The 14,577-nt window shown below is 32.8% G+C and overlaps 1 protein-coding gene and 1 long non-coding RNA gene across 12 annotated transcripts in view; one reads left to right on the top strand and one right to left on the bottom strand.

The window, feature by feature from the left end:
• The window catches only part of LOC101146601 (uncharacterized), a 76,364-nt gene that overhangs the window by 25,336 nt on the left and 36,451 nt on the right, over positions 1-14,577 (top strand). The window contains exon 5 of one of the 3 annotated variants that reach the window (XR_008678222.2): positions 5,636-5,765. The exons of the other annotated variants lie outside the window; for them this stretch is intronic. This is a non-coding gene — a long non-coding RNA (uncharacterized lncRNA). Of the gene's footprint in view, positions 1-5,635; positions 5,766-14,577 lie in introns of those variants that run through there. 3 annotated transcript variants of the gene reach the window in all.
• RSRC1 (arginine and serine rich coiled-coil 1) overlaps positions 192-14,577 on the bottom strand; it is a 443,687-nt gene continuing 429,301 nt past the window's right edge. For all 9 annotated transcript variants that reach the window (XM_063704321.1, XM_055381899.2, XM_055381901.2 and 6 more), the window contains exons 8-10: positions 8,725-8,831; positions 2,436-2,588; positions 192-1,738 (exon numbers count right to left, since the gene is read on the bottom strand). In XM_063704321.1, the coding sequence (XP_063560391.1) occupies positions 1,646-1,738; positions 2,436-2,588; positions 8,725-8,831 (353 nt within the window). In that variant the 3' untranslated portion in view covers positions 192-1,645. The remainder of the gene's footprint in view (positions 1,739-2,435; positions 2,589-8,724; positions 8,832-14,577) is intronic.

Genomic DNA, 14,577 nt, shown 5'->3' with positions numbered 1-14,577 from the left:
AATCATTAGTGGCCCAAATGACAACCCATATTCTTACCCAGACCACTAACATATACTTTCCAATAGGGTGATAGTACTTCTATAGTTTATAAGTTATACAAAGTATGAAATAAAAATATTTCATAAACTGTAACCCCTTTTTAAGTCACTAAAATTGTATACATCTACGTTAAAAACCACACAAATCTCGGTTCATTTGGGGCACTTTTATTTATAGCCAAGGAAAAAAGAAAACTAGCATCTATTTAGAATGGGAAAGCATGTTTGTATGAAAACAAATATTTCATCATCACTTATTTTCTATACTGTTTGCAACTAAGTTTTACATTTTTCATTTTCAACAGAGATTTGAATTTTAATGTCCCAGAAATATAAAGAAGATGGCATTAAAATGTCCTATATGTTGGCAGTCCTACCCTGAAGACTTTTTTTGCTTATCTTTTGTTCTGAGCTACAGTCTTCGCAGAGACTAAATTAGTGACTGGACAACAGAAGAAAATAGACCATCCTGGCTAAAATGGTGAAACCCCATCTCTACTAAAAACACAAAAAATTAGCTGGGCATGTTAGCGGGTGCCCGTAGTCCCAGCTACTCGGGAGGCTGAGGCAGGAGAATGGCGTGAACCCGGGAGGCGGAGCTTGCAGTGAGCTGAGATCGCGCCACTGCACTTCAGCCTGGGGGATAGAGCGAGACTCTGTCTCAAAAAAAAAAAAAGAAAAAGAAAGAAAATAGAAATGGGAAATATTCATGTCAGCTGTTAAAAACCAGTTTTGTAAAGCAAGGCCTAAAAGTCCTACCTCTGGCATGTTTAGTATGGAGCATATAGTTGATTGTCATTCAGCTACTAGAGAAAGGTATTCTACAATGGCAGATAGCCTTATCAAAACAATTAGCCGGCTTTCTCCACAGGGAATAGCAGTGGGGTAAGTAAGACTGAAGTGAGAGCTCTTATCAGTTTTCTCAGAAATGATTTCTCCATCATAGGTATTTGGCCAACTGGTTAGGTCTAGCATGAACATGTGATTTCTAAAACAATGAGCTGAGATCTGCTAACATGTTGTAAAGGAGCATCTAGTAGAAGCTGATCTCTAAGCAAAATCATCAATTTATTTAAGTTTCAAAATTTTTGTTTCCATAAATATGTTCTTTAACATGCACATTCTGCTTACATTGTTTAGGGTGCTTTTTATTGTGCCTAAAAATTTGCAATATGGTGAAATAAAATATTTAAAAATGGTTGAATACCATATGGAAGATGAAATCTCATATTTATAGCATGTAATTCAATTCTCATGTATGCATAATTAATCAAAATTGTGTCTTTAAATGACATCTTGACATTTTTTGAATTGCACTAAGAAACACTAGTGTCTACCATTCATTTTAACAGACTTATTTATGTTCAGCTTTATTAACAGTATAACATTTTCATGCAATCTTAAATTTTATGTTTTAATTTTTACAATGTTTGATTTAATTCAAATTAACAAATATTCAAGCCTACATGAGAGAAAAATGAAATGAGACTACCTTTATATATAATCAGCAAAATTCTTTTTAAGAGTAAAAAGTTAATATTGGGATTTAAAAACCTAAATTTCCAATGTTACTGCTGACAATCCAATCCAACTATATGTATATTACTTAGGCCACAGGACTGCCCATTAGTCTTTCTTGTCGGAGAGCAATTAATCTCTTGAACCATTTTTCCTCAGCATCAGCTTTCTCGATAAATAACTGAAATAAGAAAAGAAAAAGAAAAAATGTTACTGTCTCCCAATAACTTGAATTTGACCTAAAATGACAGAACTCACCTTTGTAGAATATATCTCTCAACACAAGATTTGGATACTGTTTAACTCTTGATGACCTCTTAATTGATGACTATCTATTTGTAATTAGTAATGCTCAGAAATTCTTGGAGTAAAAGAACTACTAGTATCAACATCATTGCTTAACAATTTTGTACCTTATATTTGTGAAGTTTATTTCCTATAACTTTTCCAAAACAGCAGAATTACAACATTTCATGGAAGACAGCAAAGTATGATGTTAGTGATGTGCTCACTGATAATGAACAAAGTAGAGCTCAGAAATGGAACTTTTAGTGCTAGATTTTTAAACAAACACTTCTCATGGTGCTGATCAATTCAGCTAAAAAAAAAAAAAAAAGGAAAAAATGCTTCTCTTTGTCTATTTTTCTTAACCATAGACAGAATACTTCTACAGGTTAGGCAACATGAGTTGAACCCTACTGTATTCAAATATAGATAACAGTTCTAAAGGCCTGGGGGCCAGATGCCTATTTTTAGCAAGGGAATATGAACCTGTTTCCTCCAATGGTCTCCTTGGTGTTAGCACAAAAGGATAACAGTTTGATATAATTTCAGTAAATTAGACTTCAACTGACATTCGTAAAGTTTAAGGATATTACATTTGGATGGGCCAGGGAATTGTCATCTTGGTACTTGATAGCAGTAGGGATGCTGCTAGGATCTATTTCTTTTTCAGTACTGGGTGGATCGGCAACTGCTGATGCTGGTCCTGATGTTGAAGTTGCCTGTTTCACTTCACTAGGTTCCACTGACTGAAAGAAACAACACATATTAATTTCAACACAATACACAATTAGAGTTTTACTTCAAAAATATTTCTGATTTTGAATAACAACTGTTCAATTAGTCTCCTTTGAGATGATACCCATCTCCAAAAAGGCCCTACTTTTTGTATTTGTTTGTTTTAGAAATACAGTTATTTTATTTTTATATTTGTTTGTTTAGGAATAACTATATTTAGGAATATAGTTATAGATATATAGAAATAGAATATAGGAATAACTATATTGTATTTGTTTTAGGAATAACAGAAAAATGCTGAGAAAATGTTAATCATTTCTTATGATAAGCATATTTTTCTTAAGAAATTGGTACTTATGTGCCTATACTATTGAAATATACATATATTTCATATATCTAAATTCTATTAATCAAAACAAGCTTACAACAAATATCCAACATTTAGGTGGCCACTTTAGGTATGAAAAGTAAATTCAAAGGTTATCTTTAGAAAAATAGCCTTATTGAGTCATAGAATTCATATACCATACAATTTACCCTTTTAAAGTACATAATTCAATGGCTTTTCGCATATCCATGGAGTTGTGCAATTATTACCAGAATCAACTTTAGAACATTTTCATCATCCCCCACAAAACCTCATACCATTAGCAATCATTCCCCATTCCTTCCAACCTTTCCATCCTAGGTAACCATTAATCTTCTTTCTCTATGGATTTGCCTATTCTAGACATTTCAGATAAAAGGAATCATACAATATGTGGTCTTTCATGACTGGTTCTTTCATTTAGCATAATTTTTTCTTTTGAGACAGAGTCTTACTCTGTCACCCAGGTGGGAGTGCAGTGGCACGATCTTGGCTCACTGCAACCTCTACCTCCTAGGTTCAAGTGATTCTCCTGCTTCAGCCTCCCGAGTATGTGGGATTACAGGTGCACACCACCATGCACACTAGGCTAATTTTTGTATTTTTAGTAGAGACGGGGTCTTGCCATGTTGGCCAGGGTGATCTCGAACTCCTGCCCTCAAGTGATCAGCCCGCCTTGGCCTCCCAAAGTGCTAGGATTACAGGCGTGAGCCACCGTGCCCAGCCGCATAATGTTTTTAAGGTTCATCCATGTTGCAGCATGTATCAGTACTTCATTATTCTTTATTGCTAAATAATGTCCCATTGTATGGATCTACCACATTTTATTTATCCATTCATCAGTTGATGAACTCAAAGGTTGTCTTGGAGCTACTTAAAATATTAAAATATATATATAAATGTTTGAAAAAAAGGTACAATGTATCTTTGGCAAAAAATAAAACTCTAGGATTTCTTATACCATCATGCAAACCATAGACTCCCAATTCATTCCACCTTTACTGAGTATTCACCAGGTGCCATACACTGTACCAAGTGCTGGGGATACAACTAATAAATCATTGTTTCTGCCTTGAAGGAGCCAGCAGAGTAGTGCTTACTTAGTTACATTTCAGTAGCTTCTTCCCTAAGAAAGAAGGCCAAGGAGTGACTGATTAGCAGTAAGGTTACAGGGATAATATGAAATGGATTAGATCAGAAGCTGAAATTAAAAAGTAAAATTAAATAAAAACAAGATGAATAGGAGATTAAGTGTTATGTAGCCTTTTTTATACCCATTTGTTCCACACCTATTGTTTTTCAATTTCCATTTATTTTAACTTATCTATACTTCTGAACATTTCACTTCTCTGAACAAAGCCAAAAACAGATGTCACTAAGAAAAATATACAGAGGATAAAATATGCATGAATTAAACTTTTCTTAGGTTAATTTGTTTTAGAGTTGGAGATCCATTTGTTTAACCAGTATTTATTGAGCACTACTAATTGCTAAGCACTGGGTACACAGGCAGAATCAAATAGATATGGTTCCTGTCCCAAGTGGCAATTATATGTTGCTAATGGAGTTGACAGATTATAAACAAATTCCAAAATAATGCATAATCACAAATTGTAGTATGTGCTATAAAGGACTATACAAGGTGCTGACAAAGAATGATGGGGATCAGGAAGGGAAAAACATCTACTTTAGATTGGGTGGCTAGAGATGGCTTCTCTAGGAGGTGAAATTTAAGCCCTGAAGACTTAGAAGGAGCCAGGCATGTGAAGAGGAAGAATGGTTCTCTGGCCAGAGGGAAAAGACAAAGATCCTTAGAGAGAAGAGCTTGGTGTCTTTGAAGATCAGAAAAAAGGCCAGAGGGGCTGGTGTATAGTGAGCAAAAAGACAGTGAGACACTGCAGGCCAGAACTTGGGGTATTTCTTCCTTAACACAGCCACATCACCACTCTGCTTGGGTATCACTTCCCAGCACCACAGCAGGAAAGTGCCCTCATACAGAAAGCTGGGTAACTGTGGGGCTCACCTTTTATTTCCCTTCTCCAAAGGATCACCCTCCTGAGCTGCCTATTGTTACATTCCTAAAAACAATGCCTTACACATCTTGTCAAGTTCTATAGCTGTTTATGGTGGGAGGGCAAATTTGGTACCAGTTATTCTGTAATGGTCAGATGGTCAGTAAAGTCTAATTATTCTTGAAAAATATTGTTTTGGCTGCTGAGTGGGTCCTGGACTAGATAAATGCAAAAGAAAAATCAGGAAGAACAACCAGAGGGCTACTATAAAAGTTAAAGAATGAGATGATGATGTGGATTTAAATGGTGGCTGTGGACTGTGGAGAGGAGACAAGTTCTGAGCTATTTTGGGGATGATGATATCAAGATCCACTTTTTTTTTTAAGGCATGTGTTTTATTCAATTAAAATACTCTAATTTTTATTCTAATGGAAGCTGATCAGCATTCATAGGACAGATTTATTCCCTTATGGACAAAAGGGGTAGATATCTGAGGGATAGATATCTGGGCAGTCATGTATGTTTAGGAATTCTTACAAAGTAAGAGAAATCTATAAATTATTTTCAAATGTTAAGATGCTTATGACTACTAAATCTAACAATTAATGATGCCAATGTTAATGATAATATTAACTTTTATAGACATTTAAATAAATATTTATTCAATTTGTTTTGGCAGCTTTATTCTCATATTTTGGAGTCAGCAATTTTTTTTGCCAAGTCTCAAACATTTGTATGTCTCCAACACACTGTGCCTAGATGGTTTGCGGCCCTAAGTGATATTATACTGACCCTTTATACAACTGAGAACATTCGAAAAGCCCAATATTCTGCACAAGTGCAAGTGGGAAATACGCTAATCCAAGAGGTTCAAGACATTGATTTTTGGTAGTCTATACTGCCTTACGGAGACTGTAAGAGCATATCATTCTGCGTATCTTAGCCATGGCATGATAGGGCTTAGCTAGGAGACACTTTTCATGTTAAACTGCCTTAAAAATATGTGCAGTGCTATTATTCTAGTTGTCAAAGATGTGGATACCATCTCTTCAGGTAGCAGAGATAAGATTCTACCATATAAACCAAGCAATCTCATCTTGTTTTTACCTACACAGTACATTAATGATTTCTTTGAGAAGTACTTACACATAATAGAAGGTGAAGCTCTCAGAGGTTAGATCAGAGCATGGAAGTTATTGTTTAATAACAGGCAATTAAAAATTTGTAGAGAGAACCACTAATTGCTTCTTTATTTAAGTGAGAAAAACTGTAAGATAAAATTTTCCCTTGACTATAAAACAAAACCTCAAAATGGCTACTATCAAATATATGGCTTTGAGTAGCGCTGCCACCTGGTGGTTTAGTTTGTAAAAATTAGTACTAAAATCTACTTCCAAGTAGGCCAAAAGACCATGCTGCATAGGGTTATTTACCCTTCTTTTGAACACAGGTGGGTATCTGCCAGATACAACAACATTAGGGTTGAATAACTCATACTAAGTTTGAAAACAAGCTGCATCTTGGTTCCTCAATGATATATCAGGGACTATCAGATTCCCTATTTACTCAGACAAAAGAAATACGATTTCAGAGAGTAAAACTAGTTAAATCAATATGTGTTGCAGGAGACACAATGTCTAGCATGTCACTGGTAATAGCCACTTTTCTGGTAAAAGCTCCCTAGCTTAATTAGTGGAATTAACACAGCTAAACAAAGACTGTACCAACTGAAGGGGTGGCCAGCATACAAAAGCCTTTTTTTAGGGATACAAAGTTTATATCAAAGTGTATAAAACTGTCCAGGAGAAAAATATGTTGAAACTAGGATCATGGGTAACTCAGTCCTCAAGAGAGTTAATCCTTGCTATGCATTAGGGATAGTCCATCATACCTTTCCATGATCTGGATAAAAGGGTCCACAAGATAATTTACCTCCTTTTGCTAAGTAATCTCCTCATAAATAATTCAGCTTCCTGGGCATCCTGAATCCTTGCCTTATATTGCAGATATAGATATTTTAGAATCTAGGAAGGGATATCACTTTCTAAAGTAATAAACTGTCCCTTTGTTCTATATTTCAGTCAAGTGTGAATTTATTCATTGTTAGACTATCACTGATCTTCTGATCATTTTGAAGTGTAGTGACTAATAAAAGTCCAGTAAGACTTCAGACTACTGTATATTCACCAAGATAAATGCCACCTTATGAAGCTTTATAGCATATTCTCCTGTTAGCACCACTTCCTACCTTTCAATGCATGCTTTCTTGGAGGCATTGACTTGAAAAGAAGTTTAAAGGGAAAAATTAACAATTAGTACCAAGTGAGAAAGAGTTGTTTAGTAGAAAACCCAGTGTATTGACTGTGGAAGAATAAGCATTTCTACAGAATGAAAATGCTAGTTTATCATAAGAGAGTCCAATAAAAACTGGGATGTCAGGGTAAACTTCACAAACAAATATTAGGAAAGCAAGTTTTAAAATAAATCATAGTAATTCCATTAGGATATATGAATGGCCTGATAATATGTAAGAATAAGATTAAATAAAATGGGCAACTACATTTATGAATGTCTATTTCACAGCCCCATTTTTTTAGGAGTTGTGGTGGCAAACTATCAAAAGTTCAAAGGAAATCAACAAAATGGCAACGCAAGGACCACAGATTATCCACGGCTATCTGGTCCTATGCCTAACATGTAGTATATGCTCAATATATCTCTCCTGAATAAATTATTTTAAAAAGTATATGGTAATTGAAAAGACTTTAATCTCACTAATAACAAAAGAAATGCTAATGAAAACAGGCCAATTTTTACCTATTAGGTCAGTAAACATGACAAACCCGATAGGATTTGGTGTTAACCAAGATATCTGTGGGAGGCAGATATCTCTTTGAACTTTTGGGTGGAATTTGAATTGGTAGAATATTTTCAGAGGGTGACTTGGAAACACGTATTAAAACAATGTTAGCCTTTAACAAGTAATTCCATCTTAAAATTTTATTTTAAAAAGATAATAAACATGCACTTAAAATCTCTGAAGTTAAAACTACTTATTTGATAACAGAGGAAAAATAACCATCAGGAGACATCAACAGGATATTATATAGCCATTAATACAATTTATGGATGTAGAATATTTTAGAGTGTTAATTATAACCATATTTTCATTATATGAATGTTATTAAAGAATACATGTATTTCCTAGAATGCCTTTTCCTACTATAGAAACCTAATTCCTAAAAGCAGTCCTACTAATGAATGAAAGAATGAAATATTCAATGGAAGTAAAATGTCAATCAAAGCTCCTTTACCACAGCCAAATAAGTGATAATCATCTGGGCAAAGAATGAAGATATATGTGACAATATGGGTATTAGTTTTTATTATTAAAGCCCTTTTCTAACTTTTCTCTAGCAATGTCAATTCAAAAAGTAGATGTACACATTTGAAAAGAAAACCGTGTATGTTAAGAAATGTGCATCACTGTTAGAGAACTATCTTGTTGACATATTACTTTGTATTCTTGGTGAATTTAAAAATAAAAATGACATCTGACACATTTTATAGCATTTTTTATACAAATTAAACTTGTATTAAAGTGACTGAGTCTCCCTGATTTGTTTTCTCTCTCTCAGCAACATGGCTGACACTCTCTTGCTTCACTTCATCTATTAGAAGAAACACATTTAAGTAAAATCCATTAATAAAGCATCTCTTCAGATAGAATCCAAAGGTTTACTCATAATGGGTGGATAAAAAACTTACCTTTTTGACTTCTTTACTTGATCTGAATGTCTGCTGAACAAAAGAATCACTTTCAATAGCTTCAATTTCTTTTACTCTTTTTACTTGTTCTACCAGGGTGGCTTGGTCTGAAAAAGAGGGTATAATGTCAGTGTATTTTGGTGTAAGCATGTTAATAACACTACACCTAAGCAATGTTCTTTCTATGAAGAAATTTAATTAGATAAAAAGACATTATAAATTAAGCTATAACAAGAAACTCTTTTGTTCTGAGATCCACAAATATAACATTCCTATGAACTAAGACTCATACTCAAAACCTAAAACACTGCTAAGAAGGCACTGCTATAATGATCTCAGCTAATCTGGTGGGAGGACTTTTTCTTAAACTTTAGCATTTTATCATGGAAATACATATAAAAGGAATAAGGGCACAGTGAATCCACCTGTACTCAATGCTCAGCTTCCATAACCATTAACTTTCTGTTATTCTTATTTAATCTATCTATCTATATCCACCTCAATTTTTTTGGATGGATCTGATATATTTAAAAATAAATCCCAGGCATCATACCATTTTATCCCTAAATATTTTAGTAGGCATCTCCAACAGATAAGAACTTAAATAAGACAAACAGTAACTGGACAATATCATTTTCACAACTAAAAATATTATCAATAATTCCTTAATTTGATTACATATATAAATATTCCATATTTAATTTTCACTAATTGTAAAAAAGTCTTTTTATAGTTGGTTTGAAATAGGATCCAAACAAGGTCCACACATTGCACTGGGTTGGTAAGTACCTTAAGTCTCTTTCTATCACTTACAGTCCACTCTCTTTCCCTTTCATTGCCATTTATTTACTGAAGAATCTGAATCATGTATCTTATAAAGTTTCTAGATTCTGGATCTGGCTGATTTTATTCTCATGATATTATTTAACATGTTCCTCTGTTTCCCATGTTTTGTGTAAACCACTAGTAAAACCTATAGGTTTAATTACATTAAGGTTCAATTTCTTTTGGTGAAGAGTATGTCGTAGGTGACGCTGTGTCATTCCTACTACATCATATCAGGATGCACGTTTCCTATTTTTAGTGGTTAAGATTGATCACTGGGGACAAGGTGAGTCAGTCTGACCCCTTAGAAAGTTCTCCATTAATCTCTCACTTAGCAAATTAGCAACATTGTTTGTTGCTTTGAGCCATTATTTCATCAGAGGTTGTAAAATGGTGATACTCTATCATTCTTCCCACATTTATCAGCTCTGATTTTTCTATAATGAAGAACATTTCCTCATTAACTATTCAGTGACTGTGAAATACAGCCTATATAGAAAAGTCACAATAAATGTTTGATTCTTTCTCTTTATTTATCAATTTTGGTCCAAAGGTGACCAATGATGATCATTATGACTTCATGAATATTTGTTTATTTAATGTACTTTAGTCCATGGTAGTCATTTTCTTATTTTGATGCTTCAATTGCTTCATTTTTGGGTAGTAGGATCCTCTTGAAGTTGATTCCTATATCCTTTCAATATAATCCCCAGTAGTTATGGCTTAATAATAGTTGTAGGATCATCTTGAACAGTTTCTGTCCCAGACCTGAAATTAGCCATTTCTCCAAAGAATCCAGGCTCTTTATAATGGAGAATAATATTTATAGACAACAATCTGGGTACTGGGGGTATTCATTGTTACTGAATTGTCAATGCTTCTGAACCTCTTCAGTACGTGAGATATGAAGTACATACTTTTAGAAGGAAACAGTTAATATGAGTTCATGCTGATACTACCAATCAAATTAAAGATTTTAGGATTTTGAAAGTCTTTTATTTTATATTTGTACATCTTTTTTCTTACTCTAAAAATCTTAGGCTCTAATGATATGACCAAATGTATTTGTTTTTCTTAATATGTATATGTATTACTTTCAAAATAACAGGACAAACATTACTATTAATAACAAGATGTATTAACACAGTTTAAAATTTTGTTATGGTCTTTGACCTTAAGATTTATTCTACTGCTGAAATGCTAAAATACTATGCTCTAAAGTCATGAAATAATTCTCTGCATAATTATGCTATCAATTTGATATACAATTAGGCTTATTTGTTTCAGTTAATTGAAAAAATATTTTAGGTCTTACTTTGTGATTAATATTCATTTTTTAGTTGCAAAAAATATTTACATGATTCTAAGGTCAAAATTTAAAACATCATTCACAAGTCTAGAATGTCCCTAGTTCTTACTCCAATCTAGAGGTAACCATTTTTACTAAGTTTGTGTTTACCCCTCCATTGTTTATTTTTGAGAATATAAGTATATTCTTTTCTTGCTTACATAAAATTAGCATACTACATACTACTATGTATCTTACCTTTTTCACTTAATATTTCTTCACTCTCACTCCATAGCAGCTAAGAGAGTTCTGCATTCTATTTTATAATTGCATAGTATTCTATTTTATAGTTTGATGATAGGTTTTTCCACGAATGGCCTATGGATGGTTAGTTGTTTCTAGTCTTCTGCTTTCACAGTTACAGCTTTAATAAATAGCCACGTGCATGTGTAATTTCATATTTTTGTATTTTCATATTTTTATATTTCAGTTTTTTCACATGCTAGCTGGGCAGAAAAAATGTAACATAATGACTTACACCCTTGCTGTTTAAATTCATTTTAAGCTGACATGAAGACATAGTTGAATTAGGAGTGATTGTATACTCAGCTAAGGCACTTAAAAATTTTGGGATTTAGGGTTCATGGATAATAGTCACATTTACTTAACAATAGTAATAAGTGGTTTGACACGAAGGTGGAGTTTTTTGCAGCAAACTAATTTTTATAGCAGCTTTATCCTTGAAAGGTTTAATGTTGTTACAGAGATAAATATAAAGAGTATTAAAGGAAATTTGGTTTCATACATTCAACAAAAATGTTATCTGAAAAAATCTTTGTCTCAATTTTTGACCAGTCACAATTTATAATGATATAGTCTTGTGCAAGTTCTAGTCTATTTGTGGGAAAGATGGCTCTTATGAAGCTGTGTCCCTGACAGCTGAAACCAGTCTTTTCTCTTGTGAGAAATAATCAGATGAGAATGAAATGCTTGGAAGTAGCAGCCACCACAGCCAATACTCCCACCTTTGGAAGAATATATGTTCCCACATAATAAAACCAAGCACTGTCAGAGTGCCATGTAAGAGTAAATAGTCCCACATGCTTTATATAATGAAAGCTCCTCTAGATTTTAATTATGCAATGTACTAATTGAGCATGTGAAATGAGAGAAGATTCTTTGCCCAGCTAATTTATTAATATTAACACATCCCATACAAGTAGATACATTTTTTATTAATTACATATATAACAATGTTAATATGGCAAAGGAAAGTCATAATGGGTACTAGTCTGTGTAATCCAACTTCAATGTCAATATGAAAACTATATTTGTCTGTATAGGTCTTAGTTAACTTCACTAGAATTATTTCACAGTCACTAATTCCCAACCAAAAGACATTATTTCTGACTTCAGGATGATGTCTCATATGAATGAAATGTTGGACCTCTTGAATTTTTTCTCTAAACATATTCTCTATTTGGAATTGTAAAGGAAATCATTAGTATTAAATGTCAGAGGTGACCTCACAAACAGTACTTGATGTCTAAAGCTTGCAGTATTTGTAGCTTTAAATTTGGACATACAACCAGCTCCTAATACAAATAAAAGTGTTATCATAGAGGCTTGCCAAAACCAATGCTTAACAAAATAGCATTGGAAAAACTATAAAGGAAAGAAGGAGAAAGATTACAGAAAAACATCATTATCTTTGTGTTTCTTTAAAGATCACTTCAGAACTAACAAAGTGACAGAGCAGATAGGAGAAAGCCAGTTTGCTTTACTCACAATATGAAAATACACCAACATAGCTTTTTTGTTTCAATGTGGGAATCATTTTACTGGTTGTAAACGCATGTTAAATTAAAATTTGAAAGATTCACAGGAGATTTACATTTTCAGCTTTACAGTACCTCAGCTCTATTGTATGAAAATAGACATAAAAATGTTTTAAATTGCTTCTTACTCAAAATTCTAATGTCAGTGACCACAAATGTATGTCTTGAGTATAACCCTGTCATTTTGGGAAGCAGAATAAAACATATCAATAATATATATTACGTTGTTTTAAATTCAGTTTCTTAAGTTTTTCATGTCAATTTGTCATTTAACAATTTTGTTCCAATTTTAAGATTGGGAAAATGTGATTTAAAATGAGTTATGGTTTATATGTGCTGCATAAATGCCCAACACACACAGTATCTTGTATTCATTAGCCATGAAGTAAAATTAAAGACAAGTAACAAAGTTACTGGGAGAATTGATATGGGATGTTTTAAAACATTTACATGGTAAACATGAAGGAAACACACCATTAGTACTTGATGATTTTTTAATAAACATATTATTCATAAATAAAATAACTTCCATATGTTTTCTGCTAGATGTTAATGGAAGGGATATATACTTCATAGTAAAATAAAAAATAAGAGACTCAGAAAGCCAAGTCATTACAGACCACAACAATCAATACTTAACTCAAAGTATAGAAAATCACTTTCCTTTTGTGACGAAAAATTTAAAAAAAATTGTATTAGTTACTGTTGATGTTTAGAGTATAAAAATTAGGCTCTCCTGCTTCTTCAAGTTATATTTGACAATTTCACATTTTATAACACAGAGTTTTCTTTTAAAATACCAAATGTTATACAAATTTTAAAACTAGTAAATAAAGATGACAAGGTCCAATATCAATCTTTCATTTGAAAAGAAAACTTTAGTCTTTTCATACTGCATTTGTAGATTACAAACATAAACCAATCTCCTCTAATAGCAATGCCAGACTGAGAACTGAAGATGGCACTATTGCCCCAGATGTGATCATGACAAGTAACAACCAGCAACTTCAACTGACTCCTTTTAAATACTAATATTTTATGAATTTTCCCAAAGATAAGATGCATTTTATGTTACAAAAAAATTTGGGTCAGTTGGCCCCACAGTTAGTGAGTTACTTATGTTACTATACCAGGAAAAAAATATATACTAATAATATTGCTACAAATACATAAATAATACAAAAGATTATCTTATTTTCATATTAAATTAGCTCAAATTTTAGTCAAGAATAAAAACATTAAAAAAATTCCTTCTTATGTTACAAGACAGATAATAAAAAACTTTGAAATGTAAAGTATTTTTAAGTGCTTTACAAGAACAACAAAAAAGCAAACAACAATATGTTTGTATGGTAAAGCTGGCTATTCAATAAAATTTGTGGACAAAACCTCTCATAAAGCTTAACTGGAATTCTAAAGTTTTAAATTTCTCATGAACACAGGTTTCAAATAAGTGAGCACACATTGTTTTCCCTTTCAAAACAGTACATTTTAAATGTTTCTTTTAAAACACATACAAGGCAAGCATTATAAATCTATCCAACTCCAACATTTTGAAGTTGTTCAAGACCAATATCGCCGAGAACAAATTTCCAGAACTGATATACACAAATAATTTAAAAGATGAGAAAACTCCTTAAGTGGAATAGGGCTTTTCTATTAGTCTTCTGGAAGCTTATGCTACAGGACCATGTTACATATGCCGACGAGGCTCCTGAAGTGTGTGAAAGGAACTCCACTTTGGACGGGATCCAAGACAAACTCACCTTAAACTGCTTACTATATCAGATTAAGTAATAGGAATAATGTTAATGTGACTGTACCAATGAAGAAGAATTTCTGTTAAATATTTTAATAAGTGAAAGTGAACTGGGCATCAGGCTAGGCTTTATTAAAAACAAA

The sequence above is a fragment of the Gorilla gorilla genome, chromosome 2 (assembly GCF_029281585.2).
Source record: "Gorilla gorilla gorilla isolate KB3781 chromosome 2, NHGRI_mGorGor1-v2.1_pri, whole genome shotgun sequence".
NCBI classification, from domain to species: Eukaryota; Metazoa; Chordata; class Mammalia; order Primates; family Hominidae; genus Gorilla; species Gorilla gorilla.
The sequence above is the reverse complement of the archived record's forward strand: the minus strand, read 5'-3'. Positions and strand labels throughout refer to the sequence as shown.